Raw genomic sequence first — 19,534 nt, 5'->3', positions numbered from 1 at the left:
GATGGTTGGACCACCCCTGACCCTGCTCCCGACTCCTTGCTATCTGAAACCTTTAAAAAAAAATTATTATAAAAAATAAAAACTTTCCTCTTTTGTTTTGTTTTCAAACCTATTTTTTCACTTATCTTCTCTGTAACCCTAACTGTTTATGGATATTAGTACAATGAATCAAAAACATTATCAGAAAAGGGTTTGTCAGTTTTTCTATCATCAAACTGAGTGTAAATGAATATGGTGCCCTAATACATCAAACACATTTTACATATGATTTTGTCCTATTTATAGCATTTCTTGATCATCTTAGCCTCTCATCCTAGCAAAAGCTGCTCTGACACAAGGTCCTAGACCAATTATCACAACTTTCCAAACTGTAAGAGTGAAGCTCATGACACCTTCCTGGCAAGCCATGTGCACAGATCACCGTAAGATACCAAATAACTTACATCGGAGGATGATTCCACAGGCAATAATCACAAACGCTACGAAGGCTCCGGCTCTGATCAGGACCTCTGACGGGAGTTGCTGCATCTGACCTGCAGAAATTGAAGGCATAAAAGTGAGATAGCATGAGAGTGAGATAACCGGCATGTATGAACAATTTTTGGCCAAAATCTACATCCACAATGCCGACCTAAATTGTAAAAAGTACAAATTATCTGGTCACTCGGGCCATATCCATGTCTCTTACCAACGCATATTTATCTTAAAGAAAATATGACTGCAGTGGAAGGATGAGAATGGATAGAGTTCAGATTTAAATGTTTTTTGAGCATATGGTCGCCCTTTCGATGACTATGTGAATGCTGCATGGCTTTCGGCATGTAACACCTCTTTTTTAGTCCCCTTATGTTGGTTGTGTTGGGGATTCTGGGAGGCTTTGGTGGTGTGGACAAAGGAGAGGTATGGACGTTTGGAAGGTGTGTTATGAGGTATTGTGATGACAATATTAGGTCAAAGCTGATACCTAACTTTGCAGTCTAGTTCCCAGTTGGAAGAGGAGTGATGAGCAAACACCTTTTTTACTACCAAATACAAAAACAATTGTGTATTGAGGTGCATCCCAAGCTCCACCCCTCCTCGTTTGTACAAACCACAAAACCATAAGAGTATATTTTCAACAACGAATTGGCTTATCCACTGCGCATAGTCAAACAATGTAAATCCAGCAGATAATAGTCACTGTTCAAGTCCTTCTAGGTTATTGTTCACTGGTGATTGATATTCAAAATCTTTTCAAATTCTTGCACACAAAATGTCACAGGAATCTTTTCCGTTTTCCAGTGCTTATTTAGTGCACTAGGATGGGTGACTGAAAAATTCGTAAAATATATACATTCTTTTCTGGTAGAGGAAGTCCCTAACCTTCCTGCATGCTTGAGAGATACCATGCATTTGTTACAATTAATAGAGAAATTTGAGTGAAATAATACATTTTGGTTTGTCACATTAGACTTAAAGGCACTGTACACATCTATTCAACATGAGTTGTCTTTAAAACCATTGCCCACACTTATACAATTAGATCAGCATCGTATTTATCACACATCATGATGATAAAGGACATGTTGGAGTTTACTATTAGGAACATTTTCCTCTTATATGAATGTCTGTACAAACAACTAAAGGGCGTGGTGATGGGGGCAAATTATGCTCCATCATTAGACTATTTATTTATTGGCCTTTTTGAGAATTAGTTCATCTATTTGGATAATATATTTAGGCCTAGAATCAAAATGTGGAAAAGATTCATAGATGATGTGTTTCTGATTTGGCATGGCAATGAGATTTATTTGAATGCATTTGTAACTTATCTGAATGATAACAAGATGGGTATGGAATTCACCTGTAATAGCAATCAGGAAAGAATAGATTTTCTGGATACGACTCTATATATGAATAATACCCAGATTATGTCCACCACATTTAGAAAACCGACGGAAGTCAATTCAGTTTTGTTGGCAAGTAGTTGCTACAGGAACAGTGTGATACAAATCATACCTGTTGCGGAATATGTGAGAGCAAGAAGAAACTGTAGAGATGATGAGAAGTTTAAGCATGAATGTGATATTTTACATCATAGATTTAAAGAAAGAGGTTACAAGGAAGAATGCCTGGTGAAAGCGAGAAATAAAGGTTTTCAACTTGATAGGCAATACCTGCTACAGCCAAATGTCAAACACAAAATGGAAAATCTGAAATTGGTGACAATAGTGCCACAATTCTCGGCCAAAAGTAAAAATGTTTACAATATGCTACGTAAGCATTGGAAATTGCTTATGCTAGATGTTGATCTAGTGGAATATATTGGCACAAAGCCTATAATTCTGTACACCAAAGCACCTACATTGAAGAATCATCTATGTCCTTCGTTCTTACAACGTTTGATCAAATAACCCACATGGTTACATCACAATGTGATTGGATTCCACAAATGTGGGCATTGCTCCATGTGCCAATAGGCACAGGAAGGTCAGACATTGAGGACATTGAGAATCAACATAAAGGCAGAAGTGAAAATGAATTAATGTATTAATTGTAAAACTAAGTTCGTATTGTATGCCATTATCTGTGTGTGTGTGTGTGTGTCTTAGTATACATAGGCAGTACTAATAAGGGAATTGAGATTTAGGAAGAGAGAGCATGTCAATACCCTACAAAGAGAAGATATTAGGCTACCCTTGGCCACACACTGGAAAAATAAACATCAAATGGAGAACATGGTAGGGAACAGATTCATAGGTCTAAAAACAGTCCCTCAGAATACAAGAGGAGGAGACAAACAGAAAGAACTTTGCAAACTGTAAGCTAAAATGATTTATAAGTATAGAACTGTGTCGACTGGCTTAAATTCTGATCATGATATATTTTTTGTTATAATTGTGCCAGGCAGCCTTCTTCAAATGGAGATAGATGACATCCAGAACAGATGCTTGTCAGGATATATCTGTTCAGTTACTGTCTCACCGATGGCCTTTTGAGCATTTTATATTAGGTTTATCTATGTTCCTCTCTTTTATGTGTCCTCGAAGCGGTTTTGTAGATGATGCTGGTCGAGAACAGGTATCTTATTTTTGGTATGGGATTATGCATTTGCTTTCAAATATGCACATCACGTAGTATTAGCAACCACTTTGTTAAATATTGAATGGTAAATAGTGAACACATTATACTAAAAGAGAAGTGTAGAGAGCTAAAGCCTATTTCTGTCTGGGACTTTTTGATTAATAGCTAACAGGATGAGTGTCTAGAATTGGATCCTCCAATCAGCCATGAGTGTGAGAAGAAAGGTCAGAGAGAGCTGTGTCTCTGAGCAATAGTAGTGTCTCAGTTATTATTAGGTCCCTTTATGGTTGGACCATACTGGTGTAGCATGCTACATGAACTCTAGAGTGGTTGACAGTAGCATGGTTGTATTAGGAGCAACAATGATTGAGTATGGATTTTTAATTGTTAAGAATACAAGGATAATAACTAGAGAATATTCCACAATGATGGGCCAGAGTGGAATTAATTGAGATTGATAGTACCATGACTATATTATGAGTAATTATATTTGTATATGGATGTTACAATTGTTAGACTACAATGATTATAATTAGAAAGCATTTTACATTGTTGAAATCAAATGTGTACTGAATCAGGCTTTTAAATCATGTTCGCATATGCACGAGAGGCTAGTGTCTCTGCTTTACGCATGCGCGCATTAAGCCAATTCGTTGTTGAACATATACTTTTTAGTTTTGAATCATAGGGGGACCTTAAGTCCAGATTGGTATTCCTTGCTGATAGGACGTGTAATTGTGTGTATACATTATCTAACGCATTTGGAACATATGTATGGTGGTTTGCGCATCACAGTATAAGTCCCCCCTCCCTCAGTCCTCTGAGGGTATACTGGTTTGCACAAAACCAAAACAGCACACTAGTTTTAAATGGTACAACCAACTTTATCTCCAGGAAGAAGGGTAGGAGTCTAAAATCGTTCTATTTCAGGTTTGGACTTCCCACGTGAGAGCTTGTGCAAAATTAAAGGCATACACAAAATATTTGATTTCTGCTGATGAACACTACCCGAACCTCGTTATTGGCTATTGTTCATGTTTATATTTGTTGTTCTTGCTGGATTGTGTTCACCAACAACGTAGTGGAGCGCGCTCATTAATTTGATTATGTGTCCGTTGCCTCTGGATGTTGTCTGGACATGGAAATATGGTATGCAATGCCTGATAAATTGGCGTGTTTATAATGTGTTGGATTGTAATCACAAATGACAATTCACCTAAATGTCCTGGGTAGCAGAAATGATATTATTTACTGTGGCAGATCAGAAGAAGGACGATGACTCTTGGAGGGCACTTGTAGAATTACTTTATCAAAGGATATGGTGAAAACCTGACTATCCATATGGGGTATTCCCTACCTACTTTACTAACTAAGGTGCTTATCAGTCATCTTGTGAGGTTCAAAAAGGAATGATTCCACCTTCCAAAACCTAATGATATCTGACCCTGCAACCAAGTTGAATCAAAAAATAAAAATGATAATGTCAGAAGAATGTCTCCCTTCTCCTGACAGGTGCTCCTTATACTGTTCTCTTTAGTCTTTTAAACTTCAGTTTAATAGGTCATTTTCAAATAGTCTATCGCAATTCCTTGTATTAGTTCAGACAGCTCTCACAACTGGCTCTTGTTGCTCCCTTTCATTGGTGCAATAATTTTCCTTGAGTCTGGTCGGTTCCTTAGGTTAATCTTGAAAGGGTTTGATTATTCAGACAGAATATAAGTCTCTTGTGGATTCTTATCTCTGGTTGTTATTTTTCCACTTTCTATCTTCTGTATTCCCTTGCCAGGTATTATTTGTGAAGGCTTCTTGGGCCTTCTGTTTGTTATCTTTTGTTGTTCTTATATGACCTTCATTCATAATAATAATTTATTGTGTTTTAGTCCAAGAATTAAGATAAAAATCAAAGCATCTTTCACAATTATACAGAGATGCAAAAACTTCATAAATCATCAAACTGAAACAGAATAAAATTAAAATGACATAAAATAAGTATGTCTCTAATTAAATGAGCAGATACATGCACAAACAAGTGCATAGCTCAGAACAGTGCCAAAGCATACTGTATAAGTCAATATCAGCAGCTAAAGAACAGGGTTCTATAATGGTATAGACAGATCAACAACAATAGGTTAAGTTGGTAGCAATACATTTCTGACCTGTAGCCACACTCTGAACAGGGCAAGCTGGGATGATATTGTGTATGAGTTGAGACAGTAGTCCCAAAATGAGTCTCCAACGATACTCTCATATCTGTCTACCAGTCTTCCCAGCAAGCTCATGTATAATGGGCCCAATTCAGGGCAAGAGGTAAGGACATGTCTGGCAGTTTCCAGGGAGTCTGGTCTCTTAAAAATATGGCAGAACCTGTCACTTAAAGCCAAACTCTGATGTACACCCGTAATGGCAAGGACCTGCAATTGATTAGTTTGCAATCTTAGCAGGAAATCCCTCACTGCCGGGTCGGGGCAGAGTAATAAATAAGGCTGTGTTCTCCTGTATCCATGAATTACATTGACCACAGTCTCTTCCCCTTTCAGCTTTCCATGGTGGGAGTAATTTTCGCACCAATCCCAGTGATTTAATTTACACACAAATGATTTTTTCAGATGGATAAATGGTCGCATTTTCTTTGCGGCATGGATCCAACCAATCACTAAAAAGAGCGATTCATTGAGATTTTTTAAATTACCTCCCCGCAAAACCTTCTCAGCATCATAATTGTTTCCCACTATCGCAAGCAGCTTACATTTCGGTGCGGTACAGGATTTCAAATAGAAGACTCCTGGGGCACGCAGGGCCATACCCCTCAAGGAGGTTACACCTACCTCGAGCCTCAGGTAAAGGTTTCCCAGCCTTTCTCACTTTCTTTGCAGTGGGTTTCAAACTCTTACAATTCTCTTTACTGACCTAGGTGGCATGCTAAGCAATGTCAAGCATCCTTATTCTGTACTGATTCATTGCTGTCCACCTTCAGCGTGTGTGAAAGTGGGGTAGCTTTCTGTGGAATCTGTTTGCTTGTTCAAGTTCCTGTCCTCATCCACAAGCCCCCCTATAAAAAAGAGGACCCGCTGCTCTCACAGTATTGTTAAACACCCGATACTTTGCTACTGATGCTCTTTTCCTATAATACACTTTCATAATCAAATTGGCTGGTTGGGATTTAGACATTCTAATAAATCAGGTAACCCCCAAGATTGTTTCAATGTAACTATCTGTTTTAGTATGTGTGGTATCCTGGACAATTTAGTGGCAAATATTATACCCAAATATTCACATTTCTTGAATAGCATAATTATTTTATTATTACAATGCATTAATGGCATCTTCAGCCGATGCCTTGCATATTGGAATATTGTATCAGGGGTCCTCCAAAGGCAGTTTACTACGGCAACACCAAACGTAATTCAAAAAAGAGTATACAAAAAGCAAGAAGTAATGCTGTTTATTAGAGCTGGGCAACCACAAATCAAACAGCACAATGGAATAGAACTGGTTGTTACGAGCTGACACAAGGGCCCGCTGTGACCAAATCTTTTATAGTTACACATTATTTGTATAGTCAGAAACAATTGCGAGCATTGTTGCAAAATATTAAACGTCCTACAGAGCGGATTGGTGGAACTATGTCAGTTCCCTATAGCTAGATATAGGTTAATGAAAAATGATTGGAGCAAACAATCTTGACCCCTCGGTTTATTACCACCAATGCGACATCACATACCTTCCTGCCCCACCCCAGGAATGACTTTTTAATAGCAATAGATAATCGTGCTGACCAGCGGAACTCCGTTGGTCATCACACATGAGAAACACGAGACACCCTGAGCTTATGAGAAGAGAGACATTCACACTGCATCTAACAAATGAGGTGCTTCGTGGACATCAGCGAGGACAAAAAACACTGTTGCATCTCAGGGACACCAAAACTCATCTGCTGATTGGCTCTCTCATGTCTTGTCCCCTCAACCTACAGCCTTCTTCCCAGGCGTATCTGCCAAAGGGCCATTTAAAATTGCCAGCTCCACTGTGTATCTGCCTCTCATAGTATGTATTTATGCATTTAATGTTCTCCCTTCCCAGCAAGCGCCCCGAGAGCCTGGCTCGCTGACCTTGTATGTATCTGCCAGTCCCCTGTCCCAGTGAATGCTATCTCCTGGGAACAGCCAGCTTGCAACATTTCTTCCGCTCATCGCTGTTGTGAGGCGCTTGTGAAATTCATGTCTGCCTACTCTGCTGGACCTGTTAGTGTGAAACCCAAGTGGTTCACTTACCTGTTGTTTTCGCCCCACAATGGCTGTTATGTGGTTCACATTGCATTATACTACCATTTCTAGCCCTCGCTTCTGCCCTGAGTCCTGTTGAGTGCCCCCACCCCTGTCTTGCCCCCAGATTTCCTGAGCTGCACATGCGCACTCAGCACATATCCTACACATTGCAGCTGACAGCACTGAATCTGCACCTTCACCGCTTTCTCCCCTTCAATCGATCTATCTCTTGACACTCTTTTTCCCACCATCTCTTTGCTTACTGTTTTGGGCATCCATAACCTTGTCACTCTGTTCATGCCCCACCTTCTTCATACCCTTCCTAAATGGATCCTATTACCACGCAGTCCCGCCCATTTGCTGAGTATGCTACCCGAAATGCATAATAATCTGCCGTATTAGCCAGTGGCACTGCATAAACTGGCTGCATTTCGCATTCATTTATTTCATAAAATGGGGCCTCTATCTTCTTATCTTTTTCTTTACCCTCCTTCCCACCATCAGTTATAGACATTATTTAGCTTGTTCTTCTCTTATTGCAGTTACAGTTTTTTATAATCGGCTGGCCTGCACAAAAGGTGATGAATACCAAAACGAGCATGGTGACAGTCATTTTGAATACTGCTGCCAACCACGTGCGCACGAAGTGAACAGTGAATCCAGCCAACTGTCCTGTGTGATGGCATGTGTCTCTTTTGTCATATTTTCATGGAGAGTGTGAATTTCCTTGATGGCCTCAGTCAGTGCCCCACTGGCTGCATCGTTGGTGGGATTCACCATGCAGCAGCTGCTTCCTATTTTGTCACAGATGCTTCCCTCCATTGCTGTGAGCATGTCCAAAACAAATCTGTTCTGAAGTGTTACCAATCACACTGCAAAAAGTTCTTCCTTTACTGCATTTAGTACCTTTTCAGTCTAGTTGGCAAGCTGTAGCAATTCATACCCCGTGATCTGGAGCCAGTTGGCATTAGTGGCTGCTTGCACTCCAGGGAGCAATAGTGATGCAAAGAAAAGAAGCTTTGGTGAACAACCAAAAATGGTGCGGGATTGCGTCCAAACATTGTGTTGTTTCTTCCGACAGGTAGTTACTGCTCCTCCTTCTCCTGTTTAAATTGTGCTCCCTTCCTTCTTGTGCTCTTTGTTCCTCCATCATCTTTCTTTGTACCACTGTAGGGTGGTCTTCGAAGGGTATTAGGTCTGCTTGAGGCACTAACAATGCAGGGTTGTTGAGCGTGACAGGGTGACACACTCCTCCCCAGTCTAGAGTGCCGGGGTGCTCATTGTCTTCACGCAGCCAGTGTTGACCCCCAAGACTGTTCACACCATAGCCCTTAAACAGAAGGAAAATCATGTAAGAGGCATTATGTGAACGGGTTGATGGTTCTCATCTATCCAAGTCAAAGCATGCAGATGCTTGTTCGCCACCGCCCGACAACTCTCGTTTATCTTTGCTGCCATGCCTTCCTCAAATCCCACTAAGCCCTCTGAACGACACTGTACCATACCCCCTTCCCATTTTCCATGGTGAAACACGGATCCCCGTATTCTCATCAGTAGTCTGGTGTGGCACCATGGAATGTCATGTCCTATAGAATGTATACAGTGCACCACTCTGCTGTGAGTCGTAAACAACTGCTCTCCCATTCTTGCCTTATCTGTTACGTATTCCAATATTATATGCTTTGTAGCTTCTTTTCTGGCCAAACTTTCCAACTGTCTGTAATTATCCGTGTACACCTCCTCTCCTTCATCTATCCAGTGAACAGATACCGTCTGCCCTTGAAAAAGCCACTGGTTTACACAAAGATAGGTGCATTATGCATCCCTCCTCCCCTGCTGATACCTCTTGGGGCAGGAATTGTCTAGGTGTCCCTGTGACATTGGGATTAGAGAGCACACACAGCAGGTGCCAATAGTCCTCTCTCGCCCAACACGTTGCATTTTCTCCTGCCACATATTCCCAGATGCCATGTCCCGCCCTTCCCCAATTGCGTTATGAAACTTTGAAACTTTTCCATGTGAAATATACTCCATTTAGCTTATATATTTGTATAATTTTCTTTTGACATGCCGTCGGACTCTTTATGCAATAAAAACCAAAGAAGAAAATGAAACAGGAAAAGGCAAAACAATCCTACACCTATCCAAAGCACATCATTTGTTTTACTTTCTCCCATTCCCCCCACCGTTGCCCTGCACAATTCTCTCCTCCTCCACGGCCCTCCTGTAAAGTCTAATAGCAGAGAAAAAAGTGAACAATAGTTGAGTAATAGTCCCCATCAAGTTGAGCCCCTCGCCTCTTCTCCAGAGGGGGCGACGCTGTTGTCTCTGCGAACATCCAAAATGTGGATCCATGTGTGCCGCTCTGTAACTTTTCCTGCATTAGGTGTCACATAGACCACTTCATGGGGCCCAGTAAACCTAGGCTCCTTCCATTTGTGCACGAAATTACATATGAAGATTTTTTCTCCTAGATAGAGTGGTGCAGCTTGTGGAAATGTGTCCTCTTTATGTGCACTTGGGGGCGTTGTATCAATGGCCGGCCGGCTTGAGCGTCGATGCACCTGATGAGAAATGCATTTTACAGCTTTAGTGAGTTCAGTCAGATATGCGTTAAATTCCACCCCCAACACCTGTGCAGTTGTATTAGCATCTGAAGTTGTATGTGAAAGAGAGAAAGGCGGATGCATTCTCCTGCTAGTAACAATTTCATGCAGAGTATAATGATGATCCACGCCGCGTGAGTTACGGAACGTCATTCATGACTGCTTATCTGCCATCCAGCCCTGGTGTACTTCCAATGATCGCTGCCTCAACGCCAGTAAGACTGAGATCCTTTCTATTGGGACTCCTGCTCCCTCTATCTTCCCCTCACTCTGGCCATCTTCTATGGGCTCTCCCCCTTCTCCTTCATCTGAAGCCAGAAACCTTTGTGTCATCTTCGACTCCTCTCTTTCCTTCATCCCTCACATTCAGGACTTTGCTAAGAAGGCCCACTTTCAACTCCACCTCCTTAAAGGAATTCTTCCTTTCCTCACTTTCCCCCAGAAGCTCAATGTCCCTAGAGCTTTGGTTCTCTCTAGGCTATACTACTGCAATAGCCTTTTCCTTAATCTACCCTCTTCTTCTCTACGACCCCTCCAGCCAATCCAGAATAGGGCTGCAAGACGTATCCTTGGCCTCACGCCTGGGGACCGCACTCTCCAGCCCTAAAATCTCTCCAGTGGCTCCTGGTCGCTGCAAGGATAAGATTCTAGTCCCTCTGCATCATCCATAAGGCTGTCTGGGGCCAGGGACCACGCTGTCTACAACTATCTCTCTCTAAATAATTTCCCTCCAGATCTTTACATTCCTCTGACACCAACTCCCTGTGTGTCAAGCACTTTGCTAAAGAGTGTGCTGGTGGCCGATCTCTTTCCTCGGCAGGCTCCCCACTATGGAACAGCTCCCCTTCCTCTTTGTCTTGAGCAAGATCGCCTCAAATTCCGGAAGCTCCTCAAGACCCCCTTTTTCACGTCCTCTTTCCCTTCCTGCCTCCCCTGCTGATATTGGTGACCAGGGCCCTTATGCGTCCTTCTGGGACCTGGCCTCCCACACCCATTAGCCTTCAGCCTCTGCCTGCTCTGAGCACTTGCCTTGGCACCCACTGGCCTATCCCACCACAGGCCTGCACTTACTCCCTAGCACTTCACTCTTGGGAACACCTAGCACCTACCCTCACTTCCTCATCCCTTCTCCCTCCCTGCACTTGCCTGTTCAGAATTGCTCACACAGCCTACTAGGCCCATCTCTATATTTTATTGTTATATTTGCTTTTTCTCTCCCATGTTCCCTCCCTGTTTCCCTGTGGGCGCTTTGAAACACAATTTGCTTGATGTAGAAGCGCCTTACAAATACACAATAAATAAATAAATGCAAAAAGCCCTAAAGGGAGGCAATAAAGCACATTTCTGCTCAAATTTGTTATTAGCTTTGCTAAGCATTCCTTAATCAGATCATTTAGTCGCTCCACAACGCTGTTCACTTGTGATCGGTACACTGTGCATAGGCAGTGCTTTATCCACAGGAGGTTTGTAACCTCCTTGAACAGGCCATTGGCAAAGTGGTGCCCATTATCTGACCTCAGTTCGTCACACATTCCCCATCTTGAGAACACTTCCAGCACCAACAACTTTGCTGCAGACTTTGTGTCATTATGAGCACAGTCCCGCTTCAAGCCATTGTGTGAAAGGACAGACAACAACAATGATGTACCTGTAAGAAGCACATCTATCTTGCATATCGACGGTCACAGTAGTGTTGCTTTTATTGTTTTTAATGTGTGTCCTGCTAAAAACCTTTGACATGTCAAACAATGCCCTGTAAATTCAGCCACCAAATCATGGAGACCTGGGACAAACCATCTTTCATTTATTTCTGCCACCACATGTTCCTTGGACACATTGACGGGAACGTGTTGCTGTTCCAATGCTACAGCCAACAATTTTCTGGGCATTTCTGGTTTCACTGTGCTATTCTGTCTCCACACCAAGTCAGCAGGAGATAGAGAGCACCCGCACCGTATCCATAGATCCTTTTCTTCCTGGAGTGTTCTCATTTGGAGGTCAATTATCTGTGCAGTGTGTTAAAATGCTATGTAGCCTCAAAGCTCTTATTACTTCTTCCCCTGCAGTCATCATGGGTACCCTTTGCTTTGCACCTGGATACAGTCTAGTTCTCCCTTCAGGCAGGTAGGCTGCCTTAGACTGCTTTGTCAACGATGTTGTTTCCTTGGGAGAAACCCTGAGTGCACAGTGGAGGTAACATAAGCCGAGTCTGAGAAAATGTTAGCCACGTATCCTTCTGACAGTTGGAGCGCACTTATTAGGGCCACCAACTCTGCTGCCTTTGCTGAATCGTATAATGGTAACCACATTTGTGAGGTAATACAGAATTCCCCATGCATGTGGCATACCACTGCAGCACCTGTGTCCCATGCTGGAATTTGTATTTGAGGACCCGTCAATGAAGACCATACCTCCTCCCTCTATTTCCTCTTCCTTAACCGTGCTGTCCCCATTCCATCCCTCCCCCATCCTGTCCATATAAGATGCACAGTCATGGACATAGTCTCCTGGTACAGCTGGTTTGTCAGGTCGAGGCCCTGGGGCAGAAGGTTATAAGTTTTTCCTGTGTATGTTTGGGTCTTTTTATTATTATTTCTCAGTATTTATTCTGATCTTGGTTTAGGCCTTAACTATGCTTTGAGTAGGGAAGCTTACGCAAGCCAAGATGGAGGAAGATAACCAACATGCTTATTGCCCACAATGATAAGAAAGACCCTTTGACCAACATTCTAAACTGCCTTTCATTAGTTTTACCCAAGTGGCAGCTCATGTTTTCTGAGCTCCCTTTAATTTAAGCCCTAGAAACCCCAGCAGCAAGTTTTGGTTGTTTGAACTTCCTGGAAGAATAATAGGAGTGAATCAGGAGTCAGGAGAGCAGTGAAGCAGTGAAGGAGAAAGCAGCTTCAGCAACAGAAGGCAGCAACTAAGTTCTTATTTGATCTTGCTTTCTTATTTGAGACATTTACATGATTGAAATCAGAAGGAGTTCAATTTTACCAAGGCTGTGTACTCATATGTGCCTAAGAGAAGTCGATGTTTAAATATGACTGTTTCTAGGCAGTGTAAGAGAGAGCAAATGTTGTGACATTAACTAGTGCGGTGGCAGTGCCATCTAGAGGGTGTCCTCTGTTACTGTAAGCTAGTAGTAAAAGAAAATCACTTTCTCTTTTCTAACTTTTGACAACATAATTTTTCTGGATGCAGGTTAACACGGTATTGGGAATGCAACCAGAAATAATATTTGTAAATAGTTACTCTTATTAATTCTTAAAAACAAAAGCAGAGATTCTGGAATTGAAGAATCAGATTTATGAGGAAGCATATGTGAGCAAGAAAGACAAACTACTCTTGAAGGTTGATGAAAGCAAATAAACTAACTTTTGGAAACCTTAACTTTTTAGGAGTGATCTAGACAACTGTTAAGAAACATTTTTAACAAGAAGTTATAACTGCAGAATTCCTCTGTATATAGTAGAGGAAAATCCAGATATCCTTCTGAGTCAAGGCCTAGAATCTGAACTGTTATTTTAATCCACTTCCCCTTTCCCTTGAGGATGTTCCGGGCTCAGTCGTTGATAACTTGGTTGAGAGCGTAACATCTTGGGGGGACTGCGGGGTTCAGCAGCTTCTGAGGACCTGTCTTAACCTTGCCACTCACAGTCTGGAGCATTTGTAGGGTGGAAGAACAGGAGTTATCTTTCCGCCTCCCTTTGCCCCCTCTACTCAAAAACCACTTGGTTTTACACCTACATGCCATTTTCATACTGGCGTTATTAGTATACTGGAGTTTGGCACTGCCGGGATTCGAACCTGCGTGGGCAGTCTCTGCACGGATGTCAAAGTGAGCGCTGTAATTGCTGTGCTATCTGACCGGGAATAAACTCACGCCATGTGAGTTGATTTCTATACTGGAACGATTGTATGAATTGCAAAAATAGCATAATATGCCATGATTTGCATTCTGGAAAAGCTGATTAAACGGAATGAATTTAAAAATTTGGTATGGATACATATACAAATTGTTCATTGGGGATGTGCTCTTATGAAACATGGTTGCAGAGAGTGCATGCATGTTTCCACGTGTATGAAATCTGGAAGATTTCATTTATAGGGATGCTTTTGGTTTCCAGTACTTGTACTAAGTACATTAGGAATTCTTGAGGATCCTCTTGTGTGTTTATGGTCAATTTTACCATTCCTGCACAGTAGTCAATTCTTGCCTATACCTGAGACACTGTAAGTGCTGTCAGGATTATTTGTGGCATTTCTATGAAGGATAGGATTTTGCAATCACAACTGGTCTGAGCCGTTTAAGTACATGTTGTGAACAATTGGTGGCAATTGGAACAGAAGACTGATTGTTACATTTGCATAGCAATTTACACCAGTCGTGCTGCTTAATTTAAATGACCAGAAAGTTGTGTGTTTGCATCGTTTGATGGGCCTGCAGATTCTTTGGGAGAAGAGATATTTGTCTCTTTCTTTTCTGATGGATCTGCAGTTGAGTTTGTAGTACACAGTTTTGTGGTTGTATTATTTTAAGGAGAAGGAGTTGGTTGATGTTTCTTTAGCAGTATTGTGGGAGATCTGTTGTAGATTCAGTTTGCATTACTTTTCTTTTTAAATATTTTATTTTTTGAGGTACAAGGTACATATCTAGATGTGTAACGCTCACCTGGTATCCACGGGGACGTCACTCAGCCTGTTCTGACCTCCTACGACTTCAAACCTTTCCCTGGAGTCTACTCGACTGGAGACTGGGGCCTGAAACACAGGATTGGTAGAGTTTAACTCCCTATTGTCTCTTTGTGCTTGAACCCCTTCTTCCCCGGGGTCCAACCCTTCCCTTTGATCCACAGCTCACCTTGTTTTCTTGGAAGTGTGCTCCCTGTGTTTTTTCAGCGCAGGGGCACGTTGATTGATGCGGGCTCGTTGCTGCCTAGTTACTTCACTGGCAAGAGTCCGACAGGTAAGTATAATTATTCTTTTGAACAGTTCTCTAACTTTGTTCCTTTCCTTCCTTAGATGATGGCCGGCGTCCAGGGATGGCAACGTGCTGCTGAGATGAGTAGCGCTAAAGGTGAGCGAGAGCACGATGCGCGATGCAACCCTTTCGTATTTGTATTGAACTGAGTTCTTTTTCTGTGTCTTTTAGGTGCCGCAACATTTTCAGCGTGGATGCCGGTTATGAAGAAGAAATGTGGTGAGTAAGCATGGTATGCGACGTCTCTAGATGTTTCCACGCTAACCTGGAGTGTCTTTTCCCTCTTGCAGATGGATGAGAAGTTCCGGTGACAGAGTTCCCCCAGAGCGGCTGGGATTCAGGTAAGCGTTTGAAGCTCATACAGTCTTTAAAAATAAGCGAAGATTTGCTGAATGCTTACTAATGCCTTTTTTCTGTTCTTTTCCCTTTTACTTAGGAAGCGGCGTGCCGGGATGGGAATGACACCGCCGAAGATGCCTGCAGAACAGAAGGAGCGATGAATAATGGGCAGAAGCACTGCAAGGTAAGGCTGTTCCTAACAGTGTTCTTGTGCTTGCAGGAGCTGAGCGCAGAAGAAAGATGCAGGCCTACTGGAGACCGATCTGAACACAGTGAGTGTCACGCTGCTGGTGCAGAAAACGCAAAGCATGTTTCTCAGCCTTGGCGTGGCTTAAATAGTCTCTGGGTATCCCAGGTGTTTCTGGGCTGAACCACACCCAAAAGACTAGACTGCACATGCAGTTCTGGGAACCGAAATATGTGGGGGCATCCATCTTGTCCCCATCAATGCACTACAAGTCCAATCCCCAATGTTATCCTATGGGAGTGAGTGAGTCTGGTGCCACAAGCGCCAAGTCTGACTCCAAGTGGGTCTTTGGAGGGATGGAGATGCCCTTGAGGGCCATGTAGGTGATCGTGGCCTGGCTCCAGCCTGACATCTTGGAGGGCTGTGGACATGAGGGGTAGGAATCATGACAGCACTCCCCCCCAAGGCCCCTCTCAAGGTGGCTCTTCTGTCTGGTCCTCTTTTGTTTGGATGGTTTTGAGGAAATCGTCTAAGCAAGCGAGGTGCATGGATGTATTCACAAGGCTCCCATGTCCTGTCTTGTGGACCATACCCCTTCCAGTTTACTAAGTAGTATAATTTGGATCTGACGTACTTTGAATTCAGGATGCCCTTGACTTCGAATTCTGGCTCCCCGGCGACTACTACTGGCTGCAGTGGTTTATCTACCCAGGTCCCAGGTTGAACAGGTTTAAGGAGAGACACGTGGAACACAGGATGAATCTGCATGTTTGACGGCAAAGCTAGTCTGACCGCCACAGGATTTATCACAGAGGTGACGGTGAATGGTCCCAGGTATCTTGGACGGAAAGTTTGGGTTCCTTTAATGGACACGTGTTTAGACGCCAGCCAGACTTTGTCTCCCAATTGGTAGTTGTGGGCCTTTGCTCGGTGTTGATCAGCAAACTTCTTTTGGCGATTCTTAGCTTGAAGTAGGTGTTTAGCTGCCCTTTTAACGGTTTGAGAAATGATTGTGTGCAAGGTTTTGACTGCTGGCATTTCCAGGGTTGTAGGAACGTCCAACTCAGAAGTATGTGGGTGCCTGCCATACATGGTATAAAAGGTTGTCCGCCCAGTGCTGGTGTGTAGGGAATTATTGTAAGCATATTCAGCTATGCATAATAGGTCAAACCAGCTTCCTTCAGCTTGGTGTAACATGCAACGCAGATATTGCTCGAGCGTCTGATTTGTCCTCTCAGTTTGACCATCCATTTGGGGATGGTGACTGGTGGATAGCCGGATGCCGATCTGGGCCATAGAGCAGCATTTTCTCCAGAAGTTAGATACAAATTGAGTACCTCGGTCTGAGACCAAAACTGAAGGAAACCCATGGAGCCGTACAATGCCTTCAAGAAATACCTTTGCCAGAATGGAAGCATTACAGCCTTCTGTAGGCTGCTCTTCCAGTGATTGGCTCTCTGCATCTACTTTAGCCAATCACATTCGCCGGCAGGCGAACGCCGGCCCGCCTACTAAGGCTGCCTAACAAGTCTGCCCTGTCCTGAGCCTGTCTCAGCCGAATCCCTGCCGCCTGCCAGAAATGCTGCATCTCCAAACGGAGGATCGCACTTCTCGGCTGCACCAACTTCAAAGGTACTGTCACAGAAAACCCTGCACCTTTTCCTTATGTAATTGACACCCTGTCTATAGTGGCTACCGAATCTCAGACTGGCTCCCGTATATTACCACGAGGCCAGTACAAACATTGCTTGATTGGCACTGCTAACTGTGATTTTATGTTACATGCCAAACCACTTTACCACCATTGCCTATTATCTACTGAATGCGGGCATCATACCAGCCTAGCCCAGCTCGCCACTGATTCGCCTCTGCTTGTCTCTTAGAGCATGCGCTGACATTGCCTTTGTCGCCTCTCGATTTGTTTACAAACAGTCTATTGCTGCCTACGCTTTATGTCGATGCTACCTGTAACCTGCCTTAGAGCTTTTGCACTAGAGCATGCTGTAATTTCTGTGATTTGCGTTAGAGCATTCGGTACACGTTCATATTGTACTACAATCCATTCTAGCTAAAAGCTGAACTTGCTCATTGCGACATATCCCTGACCACTAACGTGCCCACATGATCCTAGCCAGTGCTTGTAGCCTAACTGCATTATTTTAAATCTAGATGCAACTATGCACTGCGCCCAAATGATTTGGTAGAACTGGTGATTGTAGCCTAACTGCATTTTTTTTAATCTAGATGCCCCATTTGCACTGCGCCCAAATAATTTGGTAGAACTGGTGATTGTAGCCTAACTGCATTATTTTGAATTCTAGATACCCCACTTGCACTTTTCCCAAATGATTTGGTAGAACTGCTGACTGTAGCCTAACTGCATTACTGCAAACAGAGCTGCTACCACCACTGCCTCGTTGCCAACAGTGCTTAGTACACAAACATTGCCACATTAACTGCAACCCTTTCACCTGGCACCACACCTCAAGTTTCTCAAGAACTAACAAGCCACGACATGCAGTCGACGCTCACGGCCTGCGTCTACCTCACTCACACAGTCATCTTAGGTTCTCTATCCCTCACTGCAGGCAGCGTCCCTGCCAGATTCCTTAAAATACACCACGACCCTCAACTCACTCGTCCTTCCACCATGCTCCTCTGCTCAGACTCTCCATCGAATCCCTACCTCAACGACCCAGTCCTATGGCTCAAGCACTTTGCAACTAAATCTACACCAAATCTCCCTTGTAACTACAACATAGGAATATCAGACTTAGATCTAGACTGCTCAAACCACCTTGTACTCAGCGCAGTCACAACGCCCATCCACAGTCCAACCTACCCGTAGCATCCAGCCCCCCCTGTCCATCCCACCCACCTCAGCGCTTAAGGGAGCCCTTATTAATGCAAGATCCCTCACGGCCCATGCCCTTGACATCGCAGACCTCATCACTGTCCATAACCTCGACTTCCTAGCCATCACCGAAACCTGGCTACATGATGCCTCTGGTCCACTCCTCGCCTTATCCCTACCCAAGGGTTATACCATTATCAGAAAGGACCGTCATTCCAACCTGTCTAAAGGAGGAGGAGTCGCTTTCATACATAGCGACAAGATCACTATGAGAACCGCCGGCAACACACAATTCAGCTCTGCAGAATCTCTATCAGTGAAACTATCCCTCTCTCCCACCAACACAGCAACACTCCACCTTGTATACAGACCTCCAGGTCCACTGGGTTCATTTATTAATGATGTTGCTTCCACCTTGTCGACTAATACCAAGCCTAATTCCCAGATATTGCTATTAGGCAACCTCAACCTCGGCCTTTCCGACCCCAAGGACCACATGGCCTCTGAAGTTGACGCCACCCTTTCCAACCTAGGCTTCCAGCAGCGCATTTGTGATCCTACACATAACAAAGGTAGAACGCTCGACTGGTTAGCTGACCTAAACTGCAATACCAATGTCATTTCTAACGACGCCTGCGCATGGTCTGACCACCATGTTATTACCTTCCTCTTGCCAACCACCAACCCCCAGCCCACACCTACCATAGCCCCCGCTATACCCACCAGAAATAAAAAAGGATATCACTAGGGAGAAACTACTTCCTCTCATCCTTCCTTGTTTGAACACTCTCACTTCGCAGCACAAGGACAAAGACCCTACCATCTTAGTAGACGCCTTCAACAGCTTAATGAGCAAAGCCATTGAGAGCATAGCCCCACTAAAAATCCGCAAAGCCAAGCAACAGTCCCACCTGAACTCTTGGTTCACCCCGCAGCTTAACACTCTGCGCAAAGAAAAGCGCAAGGCCGAAGCCCTTTGGAAAAGTCATCCTAGCTCACCTAACAAAGCCTCCCTCCTAATCACCTCTCTCAACTATAAGGAAGCCATCCTTCAAGCTAAAAAAGATGCATATAACTCACGCATATCCCAAGCAGAATCCAATACAAGAGAATTATTTAAAATCTTCAAAGAATTAGAATCCCCCGCACCTGCCCCTGACGTGTGCTCCACAGATAGCACTTGGTACAATAATATACAAAACGCTCTGCTCAACAAAATAACCACCCTGCAATCTA

At 43.4% G+C, this 19,534-nt stretch overlaps 1 protein-coding gene across 1 annotated transcript in view; it reads right to left on the bottom strand.

Moving 5' to 3' along the window:
* LOC138513089 (uncharacterized) overlaps positions 1-19,534 on the bottom strand; it is a 410,124-nt gene that overhangs the window by 83,607 nt on the left and 306,983 nt on the right. Inside the window, exon 6 of the mRNA XM_069627758.1 lies at positions 444-533. Within this exon, the coding sequence (XP_069483859.1) occupies positions 444-533 (90 nt within the window). The remainder of the gene's footprint in view (positions 1-443; positions 534-19,534) is intronic.

Source organism: Ambystoma mexicanum, chromosome 12, assembly GCF_040938575.1.
Source record: "Ambystoma mexicanum isolate Mex_15411 chromosome 12, UKY_AmexF1_1, whole genome shotgun sequence".
NCBI lineage: Eukaryota > Metazoa > Chordata > Amphibia > Caudata > Ambystomatidae > Ambystoma > Ambystoma mexicanum.
The sequence above is the reverse complement of the archived record's forward strand: the minus strand, read 5'-3'. Positions and strand labels throughout refer to the sequence as shown.